This window comes from Brassica napus, chromosome A7 (genome assembly GCF_020379485.1).
Source record: "Brassica napus cultivar Da-Ae chromosome A7, Da-Ae, whole genome shotgun sequence".
NCBI lineage: Eukaryota > Viridiplantae > Streptophyta > Magnoliopsida > Brassicales > Brassicaceae > Brassica > Brassica napus.
The window spans coordinates 11,306,086-11,331,407 of NC_063440.1; the positions used below are offsets into that span (position 1 = coordinate 11,306,086).

The 25,322-nt window shown below is 31.2% G+C and overlaps 2 protein-coding genes, 1 long non-coding RNA gene and 1 pseudogene across 4 annotated transcripts; 3 read left to right on the forward strand and 1 right to left on the reverse strand.

Moving 5' to 3' along the window:
* On the forward strand, window positions 1-1,688 carry LOC125576487. 2 transcript variants are annotated; one of them, XR_007314873.1, is made up of 5 exons: window positions 1-345; window positions 431-493; window positions 592-1,073; window positions 1,161-1,233; window positions 1,332-1,688. It is a non-coding gene; the product is annotated as an uncharacterized LOC125576487 (long non-coding RNA). The 2 variants fall into 2 exon arrangements; XR_007314872.1 differs by having other exon boundaries at window positions 6-345; window positions 592-1,233.
* Window positions 1,689-8,369: 6,681 nt separating this feature from the next.
* LOC106357722 lies at window positions 8,370-14,163 on the forward strand. The gene is made up of 11 exons (XM_048736684.1): window positions 8,370-11,292; window positions 11,367-11,644; window positions 11,730-11,813; window positions 11,893-12,011; window positions 12,095-12,196; window positions 12,258-12,371; window positions 12,457-12,513; window positions 12,593-12,659; window positions 12,765-12,818; window positions 12,928-13,041; window positions 13,213-14,163. Exons 2-11 carry the CDS (start codon window positions 11,462-11,464, stop codon window positions 13,330-13,332), a joined length of 1,014 nt encoding a protein of 337 aa, XP_048592641.1. The 5' UTR covers window positions 8,370-11,292; window positions 11,367-11,461; the 3' UTR covers window positions 13,333-14,163.
* Window positions 13,941-14,577, forward strand: LOC111199348 (annotated as a pseudogene).
* A 5,171-nt stretch (window positions 14,578-19,748) lies between these two features.
* Window positions 19,749-21,051, reverse strand: LOC106357704 (ethylene-responsive transcription factor ESR2-like). The gene has a single exon (XM_013797396.3). It carries the CDS (start codon window positions 20,949-20,951, stop codon window positions 20,064-20,066), a length of 888 nt encoding a protein of 295 aa, XP_013652850.2. The 5' UTR covers window positions 20,952-21,051; the 3' UTR covers window positions 19,749-20,063.
* Between the last annotated feature and the right edge of the window lie 4,271 nt (window positions 21,052-25,322).

The following is a 25,322-nucleotide window of genomic DNA, read 5'->3' on the forward strand; positions in this document are numbered from 1 at the left end:
CTAGGCGGCTCTGTCTTTTGAGCTTCATCTCATCTGAAAATAGAATCAATAATTGTCTTCTCCGATTCTCATCCTCAACGCCCACGCCCTTCACAGCTACTACTCATAATATCCCATTAATTACTTCATCAGTCACCCTATTTTATCGCTTCAGATTCTCGCAGCTCAAAAGTTTATAAATCCCTCACTTTCACCTACTTCAGCATATTCACCAGTAAATGCCCAGTTCTTCAAAGATCTCTGTCTTGCATTGGGAGAGTCCGAGTTCCGATTCGTCTTAATCCATTTCTGGGATGAGGAAGAGGAATTCTAATTGTCGCATAGCTGCTTCTGATCGACGAGTAGGTACCTCATCGATATCCTCAAACTGATTTTTAACTCTTCACATTCAAATCCAGTTACCTATATGATATTAATTCCACTCTCTCAGGCGATGTTTTCTGCTCTTATTGATCATGTACGACAGTACGAGCATGAATGGCAAGCAGATGGGGTAGATTTTCTTTTTTGAAATATATTTTTCAATTATCAAAATACACTACAGCAACATATATTATTCTGAAATCAAGTTATATTTTCTCTTATCTCTAGGAACAATGGGCTGGCTCTTCTTACGGTAACAGGAATGTCAATGTGAATTATAATCTATAAACCGCAAGTTCTTTTTAAAGTAGTTTGTCTCATGTTGTTGCTGATATGTTTATGCTATTGATATGAAGATGCCAAATGAGATGACCAGCCAAATAAGGTTTTGTGGATTGGGTCCACGACAATAACCAGGTAAATGCCATCAAGAAAACCTATAGTTCAATGACTCAAAATGTATATATGTAAATAGTTTAGATGTAGACAAATGTATCACATATGTATACACAGCTACATTGAGTTCCTTGAAACAAAAAGTTTCGGGTGAAAAAGACTTATTTCAAAGTAAAGTCGCTCATAACAGTAACATAAATGCTGAGAAATGAGAACAATAGGAGACAAAACATGTACATAACTCCTCTATTCATTTCCAAATTCCATTATTTTCCCATTAATCTCTTCTCCATCGTGGCGGCTAACTGGCCAAGGTAACAAAACATGCTCATACTGTTAATATGAAAGCCATATGGTTTGTTTTCATGACTCCTGTTTTGTTTTGGTTCGTTTCTGAGCAGAAAGTCAGATGAAAATGCATATCAACTGTGGGAAATGCAATTACAAAATCATGCGATGTCACTGAGCTATAAGGTATGATTCTAAAACAAACAATTTTTTTTTCTTCCAAACCCTCAGATGTATGAGAGATGCAATACAAATATTGAGATTTGAATGCATGTGTGAATCAGGTTTTATGCTCGATGAAGAGAAGAGCTTTCTTACGGTAGTGGGTACGATGAATCTGGTCTGCATTGCATAACAGCTAAGGAAGAAGCCCGAGCCAGAGTCTTACAAGCCTTGCCTTCCATACAACAATACATGTGACATGGTAACAGTTAGTACATATGATAATGGAGCTGCTGCACCATTGTTTGAATCCTCTTTACATCTCTTAGCCTTCATATAAAATCCTACTCCCTGTAATCAAAACATAATATTGTATGTTATCATGTTTCATAAATTTGTCTTCTTCCTGTGATGAATCTTTGTTATTGGCATTGGCACCTCTCCTATTTTCTATACCAAGGCTTATTATTATTTGAAAATACGTAATTTAACATGTAGCCCTGCTTTTACTTCAGATCGAGTGCAAAGACAATTCATGATCATTCCTGCACATAAACCATAATGGTGCAAATGATGTCCAGACCTACATAATTACTAACTCAGAGAAAACAGAGACTAACAACGGTTACAGGAACATAGTAAAAAAAAAAAAACAAACGTACTTCTAAAACGTAGAAGAAAAAAAACATCACAGGTAATTGATCTTCTCCCAAGATCTTTTAGCAGAAAACACACCGACTCATACAACCTGATAACAACTCAGACTGTGACCTACTTCTTCCTCCCACCACATCCCTTGGTTTTTTTTTTTTTTTCTTTTTGAACAAATCCTTGGTTTTTTATCTATTGTTCCTTTAGTGTTTCTCTGGGATTTCCTATAACCAAGTAATAAACAGTTCGTCAGCGAGGTTACGTTTCCTAAAAGACACAATCCAAAATATTTTTTGGTGAGATCGAGAGGAAAAAAATTGGAGTGGTGTCATATCAGACTAATCAATGAAAAACTGGATTTAGGAGTCATCTATTTATGGACGGTGCGGAATCAAACAAAAGATGGTTTACTCATCTAGCTCAAAAATACTTCTCATCAACGAACATGTATGCAACTTTCGCTTTCATCCATTCTCTAAATGATTATAAACACATCAACAACTAACGTATTTTCACCCTAAACATTGTTTCTGCCTCGAAAGGCAACTGTTATTTAGAACGCCTTAAACCAAACTCCGTATACAGTCCCAACAATTTTTTCGCAACCACAGAAACAAAGACATGTTCAAAATCATCTTCAATGAACTCATGAAAGAAAACTTCTCCATAGAGGCAGTTCCTCCAAACAAACATACTACATTGTATTGTTGTTTGCTGTAAGAATGTCAGTCTTACTTGAAGGATAGCACACTAATGGAGTTTGATTAAGCAAAAGAGAAGTCTCCACATCTGAGTTCTTCTTAAAACATGGATGTAAACAAGCATGAGAAACATAAGGGACCAATGAATCAATAATGATCATGCTAGAAACCACAATAGTTTTACATGTTACCTGATAGTCTCAAAATTTTAGATAAAAATGCTCTGCTTCAATGGACTAACTCTGCATGCTATATATGATTAATAAGGCTGTAAAAATATACAATCTATGTGATGCATGATAAATTAGCAACCAATGACAAAAAAAAAACAAAACGTTTTTGTATGGTTAATAAGTTAGTATCACATAAGCGAACAATGACAAACTTTTTGGAAAACATGTCACAATTATCAGTGAAAATGTGAGACTAAAGAGAGAAATGGTAACCTCCGAGACGTTTGGTGTTAACAGTCGTGACCAAAAGCACTGTGAGAGTGTTTTCATAAGAGTTGAATTTCTTGCAGAAGTCTGTTGCAGCCTGGTCCCAAAGGTAGAGCTTTCCGCTGCAAAAAATAAGTTCTTACGGATTTAGGAACTACCGAGAGATGGTGACTTGAAAATAAAAAAAAAACACTTACTCATGTGATTGCACATGAACCAAAATGTGCAGAGTGGTAGCAATCTCCACTTCGTCAAGGATGGGATGCTCAATAAGAGTCTGTTCATTGACCAGCTTCATGTGCCCAACAGTGCCGGCTCTTGCCATGTGCACAAGGCACATTTGCACAGGGTCCACCAAAAATTAAGAAGAATTTAGCTAGAATTTAGGGTCTAATTTTGTAGAATTAGGGCCCTGTTTTGCAAATTCCTTTTACTACTCTTGAAAATTTAGAATTTGCACAAGGTCCCCTACAAAATTAAGCCGGGCCTGGTGCCCAACAACATCTATTAAGGGTGTAAGTTAGATGGCTAATAAAAATTCTTGGTATATACTTACTAACTTTCACAAACCGAATGACCGAAAATAATTCATCGACATGTGCCTCTTTTAAGAGTGACTTCAGAGAATGTTCAAGACAAACCAAAACTCTAAAAACTTGAACTTATTACGTTAACCCAAAAAAATTCCAGATTTCTTTATCTAAGCAGGAAGATAGACTAAAAACTACAACAAAACATAAAGTAATGTAACTGAGAGATGATTTGTAAAATTAGAGAGCTTACCGTAGATGTCACCTTTGAGATCACATTTAGCTTCAAAATCTTCATATGAATGAAACCTGAAACAATCTTCATCAAAAGGGATGGGAATTTCGTGAAGAACCGACATTTAAAAAAAATAGCATTTTTGTTGTTTGATATTTTTATTCAGTTTATTCTTTATCATAAAATAGTTTGGTTTTGTAAAAATAACCGATTTAAATCATCTATTTTAATCAGAAACCATGTAAAGCAATTTCATTTCTCTTAATTCCATTACTATTTGATCGGAAAAAGCATGTATATATGTCAGTTTGTATTTTTTTGTAGAGAGGGCAAAAATTTAAAATGTAAAATCAATAATTCTAAATACATAATTGTTTTGTAAAATTAAATGTAGATTTAACAATTATTTTATATGAACAAAATATTTTAGCTGAAACATAAGAATATTGACTATTCATCACTTTCCGTTAATTTTAATAATAAATAAACAACAAAAAGTGAGTGGTTGTTTGGTTGTTCTGTAGTTTTTGTTTTTGTTTTTACTTTAGAAAATAAGTTGTGAATTGTTTTGCTTCGGCTTTAATTGTTTTGCTGTATATTTATTTTCAAAGCACTAAATAAAATCTTTAGAAAAGTTGATTTTGAAAACTAATATATTATTTTTTACAAAAAAATTTATATTGTATCTTTAATTTTAAAAGCTATAATATGTTTGTTTTTTTTAAAAAAAAATTTAGAAAAGAGTGGATGTCTAAAACATTTACCACCATTACCAATCAACCCTTGAGTTTATTCATTTCAAATTCGTTGGACAATATAATAAATTAATTTGTGTATTATTACTAATATTTTTGGTAGTCAATTTTGAAATAATATATATACATGCTTTTATAAAAAATAAACAAGCTAAAATTAATTAAAAATTATAAGAAGAAATTTATCCGGGCGTAGCCCGGACAAAGACACTAGTATTTATAAAGAAAGATAGAACATACATACTCTTCACAAAATTTGGAAAGAAAAACATAAATAACAAAAATTCTTCTTTATTTTTGTTATTTTATTCTTTTCTGATCTTACTTTTCATTCTTATTGTTTTAATGGTCATTAGTTAAAACCAAATAATTATCTTCATTAATAATAATAACAGTAGAAAAGTCATTATTTAGAAATAGAGAAAATAATTGATATGCATTATCCAGTGGGATTAAAAGATTTGGCCATTTAACAAAACGACAATGAATTAACTTTGTTGCGACAATTTCCTCGGACACACCAAGTTGTTTTTTTTGACGACCTAAGTTGTTTTGTTTGGATGACCATATTTAATGGTATTTTATTTTCCTTCTAATTACTATTTAGAGAGTAAAAAGTGTTTTCAATGGTGTGTTACATCTTCCATTAAATAAAGAAATATGAACAGTAATTATACGTTAAATGTAGAATAACACATCTGCTTGATTTACTTTCAGAGAATTTTTTTTCCTTACAAAACAACCTCTTATTTTATACTTGGGTCTGCCCGCTCTGCGGGTGAGAAATTATAATAAAATTTATTTTATATTAATTTATGAAGTATTTAAAAACTATTATAGATTAAAAATACTATAAATAAAAATAACAATGAAAGAATTATGAGATCATTATAATAAATATTTTTGTTTTGAATTATAATGACAATAACCTTCACTGTTCTTTGATAAATAGCATTATATTTTTAATATTTATTTGAGTTTCAATGTTTAGTTTTATAATATTCTTCATTAGACTAATTTATTAAATGATTTTTTTTTGCAAATATGACTCAATACTTCAAGGGGACATTTGTTAAAACCAACCCAAATATTTAATTCAAATGTAAAAGTGTACTCTACTTTCACTCAAATGCAAAACCAACCTAAAAGAGTAGTGAAAGTACTATTTAACCCTTATGACCAAACAAAAAACAGAAATGTATTTTACGTTTCTATCATTTGGAAGTCTACACGTAATAAAAGAAGTCTACATATATATAGACTTCATACGAAGTCTACCTTATAGACTTATTTTGTAGTCTACACTCTAATTTGATCTAATAATTTAATTTTGAAAATGTATAAAAATAATTATTGTGATATTTTTAACTAATCATCAATATAATGGATAATATGAAGTAAATAAATTAAAATTTCATATAATCAAACAATTTTGAAGAATATATACTAATTTGGTTATCATGTGTTAGACTATGTTCATAGTTTAGAAACAAAAGGTTCTAACATGTTATGTCTTTTAGTAGTTGATTTCATAGGGTTAGATTTTAGATTTTATTTTTTTTGTTTTATTAACTTAAATCTGCATATTAATGTTTAGTAGTTTATATTTTGTATAAATGAGACTTTTTGATTATCAAGCAAAACATTTAGGGTTTGAGATTTGTGGTTTAGGGTTTTGTAGACCTACAATAAAGTCTATTTATCTGAAGACGTCTTTTTCAGTCTATATTTTTCAATTTGTTTTACAAAAAATCATTATATTTAAACTAAGTTAAGTTCCTTACGAATAAAAAAGTGAAATCATATACAATAACTATTAAAAAATAAAGAAATAAATTTAATAAATCATATATTAAAATTATTAAAATAATAAAGAATAAACAACAATAATTAAATTATTATAGTAGACTTCCAAAAAGATCTACTAAGTTATAGTAAGATCTAATCCAAATTTTTAATTTTAGTAGACTTCAAACGAAGTCTACAGTATCGTAAATTTTAACCTAGTTACATTTTTGTCTCCCTATATAAACAAAATTTATACAGTCTCTCTCTAAAGTGGCTGCACAAGTTTTTAAAACTCTCTCCATTCTCTCCAAAACTCTCTCTCTTCTCTCTAAAATTCTCTCAATTGTTTCTTAAACTCTCTCATTATCTTCTTTCTCTCTAAAATTTTCTCAAGTCTTTCTCACAATATTATCTTGTCATTTTAGATATTATGATTCATGGTTTTCATCTTCTCCTTTAAAAAATGTAAGTTTTAGATCTATAGATTTTAAATGTGTATTTTTATGTTATTTATTTCTCACAATATTATCTTTTTTTGGTAGGTATTATCACTCATGGATTTCATCTTCTCCTCTAAAAATATAAGTTTTAGATTAATAGATTTTAAATATGTATTTACATGTTTATATTCAAATAAATTTATAGATCAAGCTCTCTACATTAATTTGCTACTAGTTTACCTTATAAATTCTATTATGTAAAGTATTTTCAGATATAAAATTATTTTCACATTTCAAAATATATAGATTTTTTCAGATCTGAAAGTTATCAGACAGTGTAGACTTCTAAAGAAGTTTACTAAAGCTTGCAGACTTCATATGAAGTTTACTAAACCACAAAGTTTAAGCAGACTTAATTGGAAGTCTACAAAAATATGACTTTAATTTTTTTTATATGTTTTTAATAATTTTATCTTATTTTGCAGGTATTTTCTTCCATAGTTGTTCTCTTCTCCTCCTAGAAATGTAAGGTTTACATCTATAGATTTAAAATATGTGTTCTAGTATTTATATTCAAATAAAGTTACATATTAAAATTCATATTAATATGTCTTTAATTTATAACTATTTTGTCTATTAAATTATATTTTTAAAACTTTTTTAGATTTAAATTTATTTCATATTTTTAATGTATTTATTTGTCAGAACTATTTTTTTTTTTTGATAGAGTAGACTTCATTTGAAATCTACTTAAAACTTACGGCTGGTAGACTTCAAATGAAGTCTACTAGCCTTGACTTTTAAGCATATTTCATTAGAAGTTTACTCAAATCTGATTTTAATTTTTATCTTATTTTTTATAATTTTATTTTATTTTACAGGTATTCTCTTCCAATGTTTTCAAATTATCTTCCCAAAAATGCAAGCTTTCCCTATATTCATTATAAGATATTTTGTGTTTATAATGAACTAAATTTATAGATTCATACATTATTTTTTTGCTTTGTTACAAGGATGACAAAAAAACCATTTTTGAAATATTTTCCAGAACAAAGTATTTTCAAATTTTCTAAAGGCATACTTTTAGATATGAAAGTTTTCCATTAGTGTAGACTTCAACTAAAATCTACTAAACAATAACTTTACGTAGACTTAATAAAAAGTCTACTAAAATATGATTTCATTTTTTATCTTATGTTTTTCTCATAACTCTATCTTATTTTGCAGGTACGTTTTCCAAGACTTTATTTGAGGCATCAAGGTTATGAAAAATCAAACATACTCAAGAAAATTTTTTATTATATTGCTCTGTAATAACTTTCATAATAAAATATTAATTTTTAAATAATTTTTTAATGCATAATCTATAAACATTGTATTCATTTTTAGTTGTTTTCACTTGTATGATATTATTAATTTTTTGTTAGATATCAATTTTTTCACAAGATCTAACCAACCAAACAAGTAAAACCACCATAAGCTAAAATAATAACTAACACACATGTGAGAAGAAGAAAATCTATACAAAATTTTCCCAAAAATTTTCAAGAGTAACACTAATCAAAACAATTTGCAATAAGTATCAAGTGTATAATTATAACACATTAAATTGTGAAATTCATCCAAGACCATTAAAATTTTATTAACATACACTATAAAATAATTAAATCATGAAAAAATATGATGAATAATACACAAATACACTTTTAATAGAATTTACGACGTAGACTTCAACGGCAGTCTACATTTGTAGATTTACAAAAACGTCTACACTTATTATCTAACATATAGTTAATCCAAAAATTTCTAGTGTATTTGGCGCATGCCTGATACACAAAGGCGTACAAAGTGTGTCTTAGATAACTCGATCAAGTTCCGTACTTGTTGATTATTCGTGACAGGTATAAGAGGAGTATTTGCCTATTCGGAGTCATTTGTTTTAAATGATGTTTGGTAAGGAATATGTTAGCACCATCTTCTCAATTTTGTTGTCCAAATCATAATCTTCTTGTGTCATTTCAAAAAGTTTACCATGTATACAGTCATCATGCACAAGGAACATTCTTCAACTTTTCCGATTCTTCATCCCTTTCGAATATTTTGTCACCCAAAATGTATTTGGCCCATGCTTCACACTCGCTCTAAGTTTCCAACCACATCCTCGAACACGACACTTAGCCACATACAGAGTTTTCGTTGTTTTATATGCTGAGAATGTAAATTTATATTCCACAGCCACCGACTTCAGCTTTGAAACAAGCTCAGCCTTACTAGCAAAACTATAAACGAAGACTTACAAATACGTCTACAATTATTAGCTAATAACATTGTCAAATCAAATGAATTATATCTTCATAATTATAAAAAAATTTCTTTTCAAAATCACTCAAACCCATTAGGATTAACTAACACACACTGTCAAACAAAAAAAACTAGAAAAAAATTAATGAATAATACACAAATTCACATTTTTATAGATTTTTCTATGCAGACTTAATATTTAGTCTCTGAAGATGTAGACGTTCTTTTCAATTTACAGACGTAGACTGTCAAATAGGTCTACTCTTTGGGTTGGTTTTTGCAATTGACCATTTTACGGGTTGCTTTCTATAGTTGAATAAAAGTTGTGATTTTGTAAATGTAGGCTTTCATTTCAGTGTACAATTTAAAAATGTTACTTTTTGCAATTGACCAAAATTCATCCAAGATTTGACTTTCAGAGTTTTCAAGTCTACAATATGGGTTTAATTATGACATGTCTTACCACAATTATGACATAAAATTCAAATAGAAACAATAAATATATAGTAGTAACCATAAAAAAATTATAAGCAACATAAATTAAATCTTAGATAAAATTTATCATAAACTTATACACTCAACAAATTAATAAAAAATAAATAAAATATTTATTTATTTTAATAGTAATTTATATATTTTAATTTTTCTAAAGAGAACATCAATCTATGGTAAAATTGTAATAAGATATTGTGTCACTACCATATTTTTATAAATAATATTATATTATTTTCGGCAGTTATTACATGATGTTAAGATTATTGTAACATGACCAATTTATTATAGATATTTACATTTTGATAAGATTTTTAGACATTTAATAATCTTTGTAAAATATCAAAGATAAGTAAAGCTATATCTAATCAAGTTTGTAAACTATTGAATTGTATTTAAAATTTAATTGTGATAAAATAATTTAATGTAGTGATCATTAGCATTCAGGTATCTTTTATAAGTTAAATATGTTTTACTAAAACCGACAAATAAATTTTTATTCTTAAAAAATAAGTAAAATAGTATAAAAATTATTATTTCAAAAAACGAAAATTATTTTTTAAAATACAATAATTTAAATACAATGAAATTATAAAATTAAAATAGATAAAAAATTACAAATGATTACTTTATACTTTTAAAAATTAATGTAATAAAAATATTTTCTGAACAAAAAATAAAAGTTATTATTTTTCGCATGGTACAAGAAACCATCTAGTATATTATTTATAATTTGATATACATAAATTGGATCATCATTGTTGTAAATTAAAATTGTTATTTTATTAATTGTTGATTATTTTATACTTATGTGATTCAGTAACCATAAATAAAATTATTACTATCCTTTCTAATGTTAAATTTATAGCTATGTGATGTATTATAGTTGCTAAAATAAAAGGATGATATATAACTTTTCATTCTGAAGCGTTCAAAATTAAAACAAAAGGTTTTTACTTCTTGACCTTCTTTTTCAGAAAGGGATAATATTCGCACATATGATTTAGAAAGGGAAAATACTTAACTAAGTACAAAATCAATGCCAATTAATTTAGAAATTCTAAAACTTTGGGAAAGCTTCCATATGCCAAATCACTAACCGTATCACAGAGAATCTGAAATCTCACTAAACGTTTTTATGGGAAAAACAATAGAGCATACTGCTTTCACGTCTAATTTGTGAGAAAACTAAAACCCACGTCTGTTCTGAAAAGTCAAAGATCTCCGAAAGCTATCACTACCTTGATCAAAACGCATTGCTCATCTCAAATTTTCCAGGGCCTTCTACTGATTTGTAATGTCATGTTTTATTTTGTAATACAAATGCCGTTTGCTTCAACATCGTAAACAAAATCTCTGATCATTGATTAGATCATTCCTATTGTCACATGTTTTAATTGTATCGCTCGAGTGTTTTGGCTCTTTATAGTATTGTTTATATCAATTAACAGGAGTAAAGGTGTTGATGGCATTTGGAGCTTAGAATCAAAAGTGGTACACTAAAACATAACTATGGGAATCTTGTCACGCAGGTAAACAAGCATCTTTATCTCGTTTATTTTCTTCTTCTTCTTCTTCTCTCTATAGATGCAGATAAAGCTTTAGATCAGATGATAATTGTTGTTAGTACAGTCCAACTAAATGTAGAAGATCAGAAGATCATGGCATGAAGCTTCTTGCAACTGCTTTGTGTTCTGTAACTTTTGGTATTCTGATTGGACTATCATTTCCATCTTTATGGATCACTAAGGTTAATCTTCTTTCTCTTCAATCTTTTCTTCTTCTTAGATCTTTCTTCATCTGTTGCCATTTTGTATTGTGCAGGCTAGTCTACCAAAAACCCTTCTTCGTTCTGTTGCTCTCTCACATATAGATTCAGATACTGCAGCTCCTACACAGGCCATTGATAACTCAAAGGCATGTTTTATGTATTTGTTTTGAGAAGAATGACAACTTTTGTTTGCATGTTTCAAGAACAATGTGATTCACATTCTCAGATATGGGTTCCTTCAAATCCTCAAGGCGCTGAGAGATTGCCACCGGGTATTATTGCATCTGAATCAGACTTGTACTTGCGCAGATTGTGGGGGAACCCTGAAGAGGTTTGTTTCTCTTAACACAATCTCATTCTTGGATTTTACACTTCTCATGTGTGATAGCTTCAGTTTCATTTCTCTATTTCTTCAGGATTTGAAGAATAAACCGAGATATCTAGTAACATTTACCGTGGGATATAACCAGAGACACAATATAGATGCATGTATTAAGAAGGTTGCTTCATGCCCTTTATAATTTTCTGTTCTTGTGCTTAATAGTAAACTCATTATGTTGTGTTTTCCTAAAAAAACAGTTTTCAGATAGTTTCACCATTGTTCTGTTTCATTATGACGGGAGAGTAAGTGAGTGGGATGATGAGTTTGAGTGGTCAAAGAATGTAATACACATAAGTGTCCTCAAGCAAACCAAATGGTATAGCTTTGCTTAATTACACCTCTCTCTTTTTCTCTAACCATACGAGTTTCTTGACTTTCCTATATATTATGAATTTTAAGGTGGTACGCAAAGAGATTCTTGCACCCGGACATTGTAGCGCGATACGATTATATATTCATATGGGATGAAGATCTTGGAGTTGATCACTTTAACGCAGAAGAGTGAGTTTCTTTTACATTAACTTGCATTTTCTTAATCATTTCACTAAAGTTATTGTTGCAGATATGTACACATGGTCAAGAAGCATGGCCTTGAGATTTCACAGCCTGGTTTGGACCCAGAGAAAGGTTGTACATGGCAGATCACTAAAAGAAGAAAACATGTCGAAGTCCATAAGTATATATGACTCATATACAACTTCATCTCTTACAAGATTTTTGTCACATTTTTTTTTTACATATATGGCTTTGCAACTTACCAGGGAAACAGATGAAAAACTTGAATGGTGCTCCAATCCTCCTCGGCCTCCATGTGCTGCGTATGTTTAATAACCTCTCTATCAAACTCAATGTTCACATGTCCTCGTATAAAACTTTAGGTCTTTGATAATATAACAGATTTGTAGAGATTATGGCTCCTGTTTTCTCAAGGGATGCATGGCGCTGCGTGTGGCATATGATCCAGGTTACATTTACTTTATCATCTCTTGTCTTCTTCGCTCTGTTCTATTTTCAAAGATACCATTTTTTCAATTACTCTTACGTACACCTTTTTATGAACCGATAACAGAATGATTTGGTTCACGGTTGGGGTCTTGACTTTGCACTCAGAAGATGTGTTGAGGTACAAAAAACATTAAACATCACCAGATGCTTACTGTTAATTAAAATCAATTTTCTTGTTTTCAATAGATTAACAAATAGGCTTTCATATTTATATCTGAAAAATGAAGGAGCCTGCTTACGAGAAGATAGGAATTGTAGACTCTCAGTGGATTGTTCATCAGTTTATCCCTTCACTTGGCAGTCAGGGAAAGGAAGAAAATGGAAAATCTCCATTGGAAGGGGTAAGAAAGCTTGATCTTGTCAGAATAAGAAGATTGGTCTTGTTTTGGAGGGTTTGGTCTTGTCTGAATAAGAAGCTTGTCTTTTTTATATACTCTAGAACAATAACTTGATAAGCAAGCAACTAGATGTGTCCCATATTTATGTTTCAGTGTGGTTGTTGTTTATTGTAGGTGAGGGACAGATGCCATATGGAATGGAAAATGTTCGAGAGCAGAGTAGATAACGCAGAGAAGGATTATTTCAAATCATTACAAGTTCAAAGCCAATCCAAGTCAACCACCGTTCAATAGGACCTTAACCATTTTTGTTGTATTCTGGAGTGATTCTTCCCAATATTTACATACAGATCTATATAGTAGTAATATATATATAAATACCTCTTATATCAGATTCTACTGGATAATAGAAAGAGGCTTGTTAATAAACTCTTCAAGATTTATCAAATCACTTTTGCCAAAACAATGAAGTTCAAAGAGCTGAGACAGAACAGGTGTGTCAGCGCGTCCTGCCTAGCCATGCTGCCATGGTGTGAGTTGAGTCTCCACACGTCAGTTGTGAGTCGACCACGGGAGAAAAATGAGCTCTCCGCAACGCACCATCTGGTTGGCTGATCAGAACAGGTGTCAGAGGAACAGCAGACAACATAACACAATCATTGGGTGGGGATGATCCTCTAACGACAACCTCTGTCGTGGTGACACATGTTTAGACCACCGCTGGTTTTAGAAAACTCTAATCGCCCATCGTAATATGAGTGATGGCTCTCTCTCTCTCTCTCTCTCTCTCTCTCTCTCTCTCTCTCTCTCTCTCTCTCTCTCTCTCTCTCTCTCTCTCTCTCTCTCTCAAAAGCGCTGTACAGTCTCTGTGAATACAATACAACAATAAAACGTTATTACCAATGGGTATTTCGCTATTTCTGACAGCGTCAGAAGGAGTAGTACCACTTCTTGTTTCTTAAAGAGCATGGTGATTTCTGTTTTTCAAATTGTTGGATACGATACTGAACCCTCCATAGAGATAGAGGAAGACAAGCCTAAATAGGATAGGAGAAGAAGAGTCTCGATAACGCAGTTCAAGTCTCTGTGTTAAAACAGAGGATAACAAGAAGAGAAAGGAGTAGAGTGTTGTGTGTGTCATTGTGGGTTTAAAGAGAAAGAGGAAGTGAGTGAGTTGGTTTCTTGCAAGCATTTCTTCCACAGAGCTTTTTTAGACAACTGGTTTGGTAATAATCACACGACCTGTCCTCTTTGCAGTTTCTTTTTAGCTTTTGCTATGTTAAGGAAGATACCAACATTCAATTTCCTCTGTTTTTGTATTTTTTCCTCTACTACATCCTATGTTTTTTACCCTTTTGGTGTTTTTGTTTTCCCTCTGTTGGTATGGAAAAGAGGTTTTTTTCATTGTTGTGTTTTGTTGTCTAATGCAAAAATCAGATTTCGACTCTTGTGTTTACATTTTATTTATTGTGTACGTAAATTAATACGATAATGGCTTCGCGTCTCAAACATATTTGGTTGAACTTTGGGGATTTTTTAGGGTGTTTAATTACCTTAAAATTGTTTTAAATAATATATGAAAATCACAACTTTTTTCATATAAGGCATGACATCTAGAAACCTTGGACCATACATGGGGAGAACAACATACAAACGGACAAATTGGATTAGATTAAACCATGGATCGAACACTCATCCAACTCATAAATTATGTTAGAAACTCATGGAAAATGTTTTACCAAAAAAAAAACTCATGGAAATGTGATATCTTTTGCATTTAAAGTGGGACTAAGGTTCGGAAGTGAAGAACAATACCATTTATAGTCTTTATTTGTTTATTTAGATGCATCTTTTTAGAAAAAGTCAACATCAATCCATTTTGTTACAAAAACCAAAATAAAAACCAGAAGATGGTTGCACCAAAAGAAGAAAAAAAAGAAGATGAGCACAATATCTATATATCATTAGTACAACATATATAAAATATGGTATGTCCTTATTGTTTCTTATTCTTCATCATCAGTGGACTAGACTAGACGCTCTAAGTCATCCACTTACAGAACTTGCTATGCTCAAACTTGATGAACTCCTCTGCTTCCTTGTCAACATCCTTTTTTTCTTTCGCAGCCTCTCTCCTACCCATCTTCTCGCTCTTCTTCCTCCTCAAATCTGCATGTTCGAAGACCTGCATAAGTTCTTCAGTTACATAGGAAACTTGGAACTCCTTCATTGAGTCTCGGTGATGAGATTTGTGGTTGGAGGAGTATTCAAGTACCATTTTCTGGAAAATAAAACCCTTTCTGCTCTTTTTGCTTGTTCTGAGTATGGTTTTGTTAGAGATACCCTTGAAAACTATCGGAGGTATCTTTATATAGAGATGTAGTGTGGTACCTGACGTCAACATAAAACGAAGAGGTGAATCACATTCCCTTTTTCCTTATGTCTTTTCCAAGCAAATATAGAAATATATAGGTGCACATGTCTATAGATTTGGTATAATGATAGTCTAATAGATTAGCATCTAATACGCTATAGGGGTGTAAGATTTGAGCTTCAGCAACAAGCATTATTATTGATTCAATAACATTTTACAACGTGGAGCAAACTATTCAAACGGCGTCGGATCCTTGAGGTGTAGGCCAAGGGATTATAATGTTCAAAGGTATATGCCATCAGTATAAATGGAACGGTAAATAGTAGTTAATGTTGTTGGTCATTTGTCATAATTTGCTAGAATTAGATGCTTTCATAATGATGCATCATTGGATTGATCTAATGCGAAAGCTTGAATGGAGAGCATAAGAAAAACGTGGTTCTATTTGTCCTATATAGTGCCCTTGTTGCTTGGTCAAAAAGTGATGCAGCATTTGACTGTATACCAACAAAAGAAAAATAAGAAAAGCCCAATGGCCTTAAAAAGAAGTGACGAGATTGTTACAGGCCCAGGTTAAATTTGCAATCGTTTTTACATTTTTTGAAAATAAACTCGATAATTCGGACCCACTAATCTGGAGCTGCGTTAGTTCGTTTTGGATATAAATACATCATGTTATTGTTCAAAAAAAAAAAAAATACATCATGTTAAATATTCGGATCGAAGTTGACATGTAATTGGCCTAATAGCAGCAAAGTTGTTCCAGACAGAAATCCAACTAAATGAGAACGAAATTAGGTTTTGACTGTAGTCAGCTACAACCCAACCATCACTACTAATTTGAATTTTACAGTCGTCTTTCTCTGTAGTATCATGAAAGTCGACTTGTGTTGCCATTGTAGCACTATTCTGTCATGACAAGTAACATTTAAATTTAATCTAATACTGCCCTTTGAAACACGTTGAAGGCATCTAGAGGGGATATACGTTTGTACCATTTTTTAAAAAAATCGCTTTCTGATAAAACGTAAAAACATTTCAAATATTGTAGCAAGATCAAAAAGTAAGAAGAAATTATCTATAATTTAATTTCAGACTGAAGATATGTAGTACACACACTTAAAGTGACAGAAACCCTTCCACAAACCAATAAATACAAGGCATGGATTAGATAACGAAAATGAGAAATGCTACTATCCGGCTGGACAGCCAAATGGAGAGATACGGTAGGGATCCGATTTTGGGTACTTTCGGTATTTTCGGATTTTAAATATCTGAACCGATTCGGACCTGCTATGTATCCGAATTATAAATTTTTTATAAGAAATTTAAATATAAACTAGATTTCCACCCGCACAACCGTGCGAGTATATATTTTCACATTTATATATATAGATATTCGTTTTACATAATTATTATATATTTTTATTGTTACTCACATATTTAAATATTTGTATAATTATGCCAAATATAATAATTTTATAGTTTTCATGCTGTAAATTAAAATCATCACATATATATGTTGCTTATTATATATATGTCCTATTTAATTTGTGTTAGACTATATTTTTTAATGCATGAAATAATATATGTGAAAACAATTTTGTATTTAGTTTATTATAATCATGATCCGTAATTCAAATTGCTAGATTTTTTAGTAATTTTTTTTAATGTTTATTAATTTTATATAGTGAATTACTGTATATTAAAAAGTTTAAGATAAGATAAATTTTTATACATGTATTATATATTTTACTAATATTAACCCGTTCTACCTAGGGATGTTAACGTAGGGTAAAATAACCCAGCCCAGCCCAACCCACAAATAACCCAACCCAGTTTATACCCAACCTGCAAAAACCCAGAAACATCAGGGTTGAAATCCAAACCCAGAAAATAAACCCAATATGGTATAGGTTTACCCGTGGGTACCCAAAGTATTATCTTATTTATTCTGAAGTTTAGCAGTTTTGGCAGGAAACCTCGCTTTTGCGGTTTTGGCGGAAAAACTCGTTTTTGATTTTGATGGAAAAACTCGTTTTTACGGTTTTGGGAAAAAACTCGGTTTTCGGCTTTGACGGGAAAACTCGATTTTTCGATTTTTGCGGGAAAACTCGATTTTTCGATTTTGGCGGGAAAACTCGGTTTTGCGGTTTTGGGGGAAAAACTCGGTTTCTCATCTTTGGCGGGAAAACTCAATTTTCGGTTTTGGCGGAAAAACTCAGTTTTACGGTTTTGGCGGGAAAACTCATTTTTTGCGGTTTTGGCGGAAAAACTCATTTGCGGTTTTGGCGGGAAAACTCATTTTTTGCGGTTTTGGCGGGAAAACTCGGTTTTTGCGGTTTTGGCGGGAAAATTGAGTTTTACGGCATTGGCGGGAAAACACCTTTTGCGGTTTTGGCGGAAAAACTCGATTTTGGGGCTTTCAGTCGGAAAACTCGATTTTACGGTTTTAACGGGAAAACTCAGTTTTGCAGTTTTGGTGAGAAAACTCAGTTTTGCGGTTTTGGCGGGAAACTTAGTTTTATGGTTTTGGCGGAAAAACAAGTTTTGTGGTTTCGGTAGAAAAACTCGATTTTTCGGTTTCGGCGGGAAAACTCGTTTTTGGTTTCTGTGAGAAATATTAGTTTAGGTAGGGTTTTTGCGGAAAAAAATCATTTTTTGGTTCTGACGGAAAAAAACGTTTTTGCAATTTTTATATAATTTAATTAAAATAGTAAAAATCTATATATATAATTGAAAACCCATGGGTACACCATTACCCTTTTGTATTTACCCAACATAAATATGGGTTTTAAAATTAATACCCATGGTTGACCCAATTAATCTTAGATGGGTAAAAACCCAGCCCATTATTAGTGGGTTTGGGTAAACCCATGGGTAACTACCCATGTTAACATCCCTAGTTCTACCAACATATTATATTTTTAGCATAAATATTTTATATTTATGAAAATAATATGTGAACTTATCAATTTAAAATAATTTTATCATATTTTTTCAATATAACGTTTTTGTTTTAAAATGATAGATATTATTATAAAATTGATAAAATAGGATATAATTTTATTCTTTTAGAAACATTTCATTACTGATTACAAAATTAGTTGAAAATATTTATATTTAATTTATGACAATTAAGATCTTATTATAATCTTTTTCAAGAGATTTGTTAGAATTTAAAAAAAAAATTAAAAAAAATAAAAGATATAAAAGATATTATGATTAAAGTAGTTAAAAATATTGTATATATTAGCATTAGTGATATACATTTAATAGAAAATTTAAATGATGGTCCAAATAAAAATATCACTCATCAAAAAATCATGATTTTTATTTTATTAGAAAACAAATTTGAAAAAATTAAAATAGAAATAATTATTTATTTCTAACAAAATCTTTAAAAATTATTAGTAAATGTATTTTTGAAATTAATTAATTTCATTTTATTTAAATTTTCGTTTATAAACCAAAACTATACTCAATTTTAGTTTCTAATTATATTTTATGATAATTTAAATTAAAACTAACTAATTTTCAAAAGTAAATTTAAAAAGATTCTAAAAAGATTTTAAAAAGATTTTGTTAGAACATTTTAAATATATTCATTTGTATTTCAAATAAAAAGATAAAGAAATTAAAAGATATAATAATGAACTTATGTAAAATATGATATTTTCTAGGAATGGTCCAAACTAAAAAAATCACACATGAAAAAAAGTCATGATTTCTGTTTTAATATATTAGATCTGAAAGGAACCGACCATAACTTATAACTACAACTTAAATTTTCTAAATACCTAATAAAATCTAAACGTCAAGAATTCCAAAGACTTGGATATGAAAGAAACCGACATGAATCCGACTCAGAATAACTGAATACGTATGCCTACTATAGCCTATGTCCGAGAAAATATATAGGGTTAACAACAAAAACATATATATATATATATGTGTGTGTGTGTGTATTTTTGAAATGCAACCTTGTTTGGTCAAACTTATTTCTTTTAATAAGTCTTTTCTATCGATTGTTTGCTATTTATATATGATTACTTCACGGAAACTAGGCTACATTACTAACATGCAATGATGCAAATTCGAGTAAATATACGGTTATCTATGGAGTTTTTATGGACCAGTTACTTGGACCTTTGATCAAACTTAAAACAAGAGCCTTAACTATATTGTGAACTTCAAAATATGCGCTTCTGATGATTTGAGAGGGTAAAGGAGAGGAGACAAAGAAAGAAGACAAAGGCTGTTTTTATGGATTTCAAAGTCAACTTATTAGAAGAGATCTAGTTTTCTAGATATCTCATATTTTGTCCTTTTGGAGTTGTCTTCATTCCCCCCTCCACGACGAGTATTTTCCAATTTTTATATTTTTTGTCATATCTTTTTCTTCTTAACTTTGCTGACTCGACATGTCATATAAATATACAATTCAATTAAGCTTTCCCATGCTGATTTGCCAAAAAAAAGGTAAAATCTCTCATACTCTCCGATGATTTTTCCTTTCAAAAGATAAACTATCATACAACTAGATGAAGAAAAAAAGACAAAAGGCTTTTGAGTTAGCTAACCCAAACTATTGTCATAATCCTAAAGAAACAGTGGAGTGATCAGCACGTAAAAACACAACCATTATGGTTTAATAATCATGAAAGCAATACTGATATAACATTCCGGCATTTCCATTCTGATGCATCTTGGCTGAATCAAACCCACCCTCATGATCCACCCAACCCAACTCTCCATGATATTTTAACTGACCGTACCCGTTTCCTTCAACATTGACGTGATCCGGTAGACGAAATTCAGACTGAAAACCAGTCTCTACCATTGTCGGGAATACACCAATGGTCGTTGGAGGTGTAGCAGCTTGTTGAGGGATAGGTTTGGGCAAGAAGCCTTGAACAATTTCTTGAAGAAGACCAGACCCAGCTGGTTCTGGTTCGAGGATTGATATCATGCTCTCGTTGTCAAAGGTGCTAAACCGCTTCGCTTTAGGTGAGTGATCTTCGGAGACATCGTTAACATTAGCGAATGAATCGTAGACCGGGCCGCTTACGTTAGAGAGTGGGTAAGCAAAATGAGAAAGAGACTGAGAGTTCAAAACGTCGCGTCGAAGGAACATGTTCATCGGAGGAGACGAGAAAATACGATGGTGGTAAGAGTCAAGTGAAGGGCTTGGGTAGACGAAATTGGTTCGAGCTTTATGACCACGCATGGCTCGAGCAGCACAGTCGTATGCGCAGGCTGCTTCCTCAGCAGTGTCAAATGTCCCCAGCCAACGTCTCTCCTTGGACATCGGATCGCGTATTTCAGCAGCGTAACGACCCCATGGCCTACGCCTCACGCCGCGGTACCTGATGGTGGTGCCACCGGAAGCGCCAGCTCCGGGGACAGATTTTGCGGTGGGTACACTTCCGGGAGAGCATGGAGCGGTGGAGGAAGTTCTTGATGGCTTTCTCTTCAGAGAATGATTGTTGGTTTCTCTGTGCTCAGCACCTTCTAGTCTCATGATTGCTTCATCCATGGTTTGACCTGAGGGAAGTTTTATTATAAGCAAAGAAAGTATTTGCTTTGCTATGTGGTTCTCTTAGAGTTTTTTGAGGTACCTGAATGTATATTGGTAGCTGATAACGTATTTATAGAGGGAAAAATAACATCATTTCTTTAAAATCGAAGAGACTTGCGTCTTTTTGACTTGTGATCACTCCTCTATGAGAGAGAAAGTAAAAGTACGTTTAACGAAGTTTCATGTTCCACGTCTTGTGTCTTTCTTTATTTTCCTACGGACTTACATAAAATTGGGGTAATAACTTGCATGTCTTTTTGATAAGTAACAATAACGTAATTATTATACATACTATTTTTATTTTCCTTATTCTCAGAAGTTTCAAGATGTCTCGATAATGGATATATATCTTTTTGATTTGTTCTTTGTTTTTAATGCTCAAAAACATTATTTTCTTGAAAAAAATAAACTAAACTTATAAAATTGGAACACTGAATCACGATTTTGAAAAACACTAATTCGCTTTCACACTAAATATTTTTGAAGTTTGGAACTATTTCAAAGATTACAATTCTAATGTAACACTAGTGTTGTATTTTAGAGACCTGTTCGTGAATAGTATTGTGGACAAAGAAGAACAGTGTCAATAAGTACTATGGTTATAACAATCAATAAAATTAGTTAAAAGTTGATTTAGACAGTATTTTGTGGATGGGAAAGGAAATTATGATGTTGGGAGTTGTAAGGAGAGGGGTTGAAAATCGTAAAATTATGATTCTGAATTAATAACTGGCGGCGCTCAGAAATTGTTCCTTCTACATGAGGTTATGTTTTGTCTGTTCTTTTTTACTAGATTATGTGGTCAATTCGCTTATTTAGGGTTTTATTATATTTTTATTTTTTTATGAAAACCTAAGTCACGTGGATTTGTCTCAACTAGGGCTCTTTCTTCATGGTGTAGCCTCTTTGGTTTCCTACTGTTACTCGATTGTGACTAAATGACCTTCTCGCATTTGCAGAATTTAACCTCCACCACTAATTTCATATCGTTTTGGTTAGTTAAAGTCCACATAGGTTTTACAACTAACATAATTAATCACCATTCACTAACTTCATCTCTTTCACCATTTTGATCAATGTTGGTAATCTTTAACTAGGTCTGGGCAAAATATCTTGTACCGAAGAACCGATCCAAAACCGACCCCGAAAACAGGATCCGAACACGATCAGATATGAGATAAATAACCGAATGGATCCAAAATTTATGTATCCAAAGAACCGGTATCCAATCTGATCCGAATGAATATCTGAAGATATCTGAAATGTAAATATATATATATTTACAAATATTATTTATAATTATATGTATAATTATTTTAATAATTTAAATTAAAACTACAAATTAAATATATTAGTTATTTTCAATACTTTTGTATAGTTTTTGGATAAAATATGATAGTTTGGATATAAATCCTCAAAAAAAGTATATAATGAGCATTTTTGGTTTACTTTTTTCGTATGGTTGGGTAGTTTAGATACAAAATACCCGAACCAAATCGGTTAATATGGTTATTTTGGGTACTATTATCCAAATCCGTTTCAGATACGTTGGTTGTTCGGTTATCAGGTTCTTTTACATCATAACGAAACCCATCCGGACCCGGGAGTAGCCGACTCAAACCCGACCCAAAATTTTGTAATATTCGAACGGGGCCTAATTTTCAAACCCAAAAAACTTGATACACGAAAAAACCAACCGTACCCGAACGGATATCCGAATGCCCATGCCTATCTTTTAACTGATAAAGTGATCACGTCCCCTAACGTCTCCAAACCCTAACGCAATACACATAGGTTGCATGCAATATATATATATATATATTATATATATATTATATATATATTGTGCTCTGAGCAACATGTATTCTTTTTATTTGGAGATTATCATGTACGTTATCACACGACTATTGTTATATATCGAATCGCAAGAGTAACTCTTTTCATTTGGGAACTTTCCACGCTACCAATAAACAACGATTTGCAATTTGCTCAGTGCATGTAAAGGTAACGGTCATTTCTCAATAAAAACAATAACTAGGTTTTCAACTAAACGTTAGCAAAATCTTGTCTAGCTAGGAGAAGATATGAGATTAAAGAAAGCAAAGTCTTGAATTCCTTGTGGCAGCCAACCAAATGTTCGTGGCCAAGTGATTACGCAGGATATAGAACATTTTTTTTATAGATGATAATAGTATTTATACACTATGAAACATAGAAACATAGATATATGGTCAAAATGCTATGCGAGATTTATGAACAAGTTCATTTTTTGGGGGTGAAAATAGGGTAAATGGAAAATCGTGGCAAAATGTTAAATCGTGCATGGCATGAGTGAATGTCCTTCTTGAAAGGCCAGGTTATAATAAGAGCTTGATTGGTTTCCCCGCTACCACCCGCAAACGCAGCTTTTGCGGTTGGTAGCGGTTGACAGCGTTTCGAAACAATCATACAAACCGCTATAAATCGCTTCAAACCGCTCCGAACCTCTTAAATTCAAAAGCTGGTTCCAGCTAGCGTTTGCGGTTGCGGGCGGTTGCGGGAGGATAATTTTTTTTATTTTTTTTAAAATACCATATAAATACAAAAATAAAAATATTCAATAAATTTTTAAAAATGAAATTATAAAAATACTAAAATATATCTATGATATTTTAATTAATATTACAAAATTTTAAAATAAAAATATTTTCTATAATTTTAAACTATAACTTTGAAAATATAATTTATATATTTATTATAATATAATGATTTTTGATATTTTTATAATTATATAAAATGAAAATATTGTTAATTTATTATTTAACCGCTGCTGTATCTAGTAGTTAACCAGTCATAAGTATCCCGCAAATGCACCAATTTCTAACCGCAGAACCAGTCGTACAAATCTCTTAAAACCGCTAGAAACCACAACCACCCGCATCCGCAAACGCCCGCAACCGCAACCGCAACCGCTGCGTTTGAACCAGTCAGACCCTAAATCAAAAACAGAAACAGAAAATACCTTGCTCAACTAAAGTATCTTATTCTGGTTAGTAGTAGGTTACAAAAAAATAGAAGACAAAAATGAAAGGGCGAAGCTAGGAAAGTAGGTAACATGCAACGGTACAACATTAAAGTTGATACCAGAACTGTCTCCTCTCTTCTAAACGCGTGGGTTTCTCTCTGCACAATGCCTCACTCTGTATGAATATGTAGTATGCATCTGTTTGACTTTTTATTGCACACACGAACGCATTCATGTTATATAATGTGATGCAGATCGCGAATAATTACAAAATCCAAACTACTCTACATTTACATGGTCAACTACGGCATTTTGCAACTTGCATGTCTACGCATGCATTTCAACAAAATAACGCACGTTTAGATACGCCGTCTCCAACGCTTATCTATAATAGATCTCTCTAAAAAATGGACGTTCTGCTCAAATGTGTTTCTCTATAATAGAGGAATGCTATATTTGTCTATATAAATAGAGGGAAAAATAGCATTCAACTATTTATAGATGCAAATATAGCATTTCTCTATTTATATAGGTAAATATAGCATTCTTCAATTATAAAGAAACACATTAGAGCAAAAAATTTATCTCTATTTTTTTTTAGAGATTTCTATTATAGAAGTGAGTTAGAAATGCTCTTACATACAATGCAATCTAAGATGCCTTAACAAGAAAAAATGTGTTATAAATTTTCTGTTTTTCTGTAACCACGGAGAAAACCGTTAATTTGGTATATATATTAATCATAGAGCATTACATTATGTTTTTGTAGCCACATGTCATCACTAGGATGATTCTTAGAATCTTTAAAAAAATAAGTTGGTTCATATAAATATATATTATATTTTTTATTAAACTAACTATAAAATCGATTAGTACTGTACAAAATAATTTTCTTCATTTTTTCATTAAATAAAAGCTACAGAATTACCTAATATGATTAACATATATATGATAATTAACTATTATGAATAATACATATTTGATAATAAATTTTCCTCTCTCTTTTTTGCTTAATTTTATATTATTAAGATAAATTAAACAATCACACTGAGCATATACTAAAAATTAGATTTTTTTGTTATAAGTTTTTTTTCTTATAAGTTATATTTTGAATTTTTTAAAATGACTATAAATTATTAAAAATGATAAAAATCTCACATTGGAAATTTTGTGATCAATGGTTTAACTTTTTTTTGTCCAAGCAAGATACAAATGATCATAAATCGTATGAAAATGAAGTATCATGATAATAATAAATATATATATATATTAATATCATTTTAATTAAATTATATACTATATAAAAATAAAATATGTTAATTTCA

What these genes read in the sequence shown, in the direction of transcription:
- LOC106357722 (XM_048736684.1), top strand. Translation starts at nt 11,462, where the DNA reads ATGTTTTATGTATTTGTTTTGAGAAGAATGACAACTTTTGTTTGCATG. An exon ending in TAGATGCATGTATTAAGAAG is followed by an intron (nt 11,814 to 11,892) that starts GTTGCTTCATGC and finishes CTAAAAAAACAG; the next exon opens with TTTTCAGATAGTTTCACCAT. An exon ending in CACTCAGAAGATGTGTTGAG is followed by an intron (nt 12,819 to 12,927) that starts GTACAAAAAACA and finishes TGAAAAATGAAG; the next exon opens with GAGCCTGCTTACGAGAAGAT.
- LOC106357704 (XM_013797396.3), bottom strand. Translation starts at nt 20,951, where the DNA reads ATGGATGAAGCAATCATGAGACTAGAAGGTGCTGAGCACAGAGAAACC.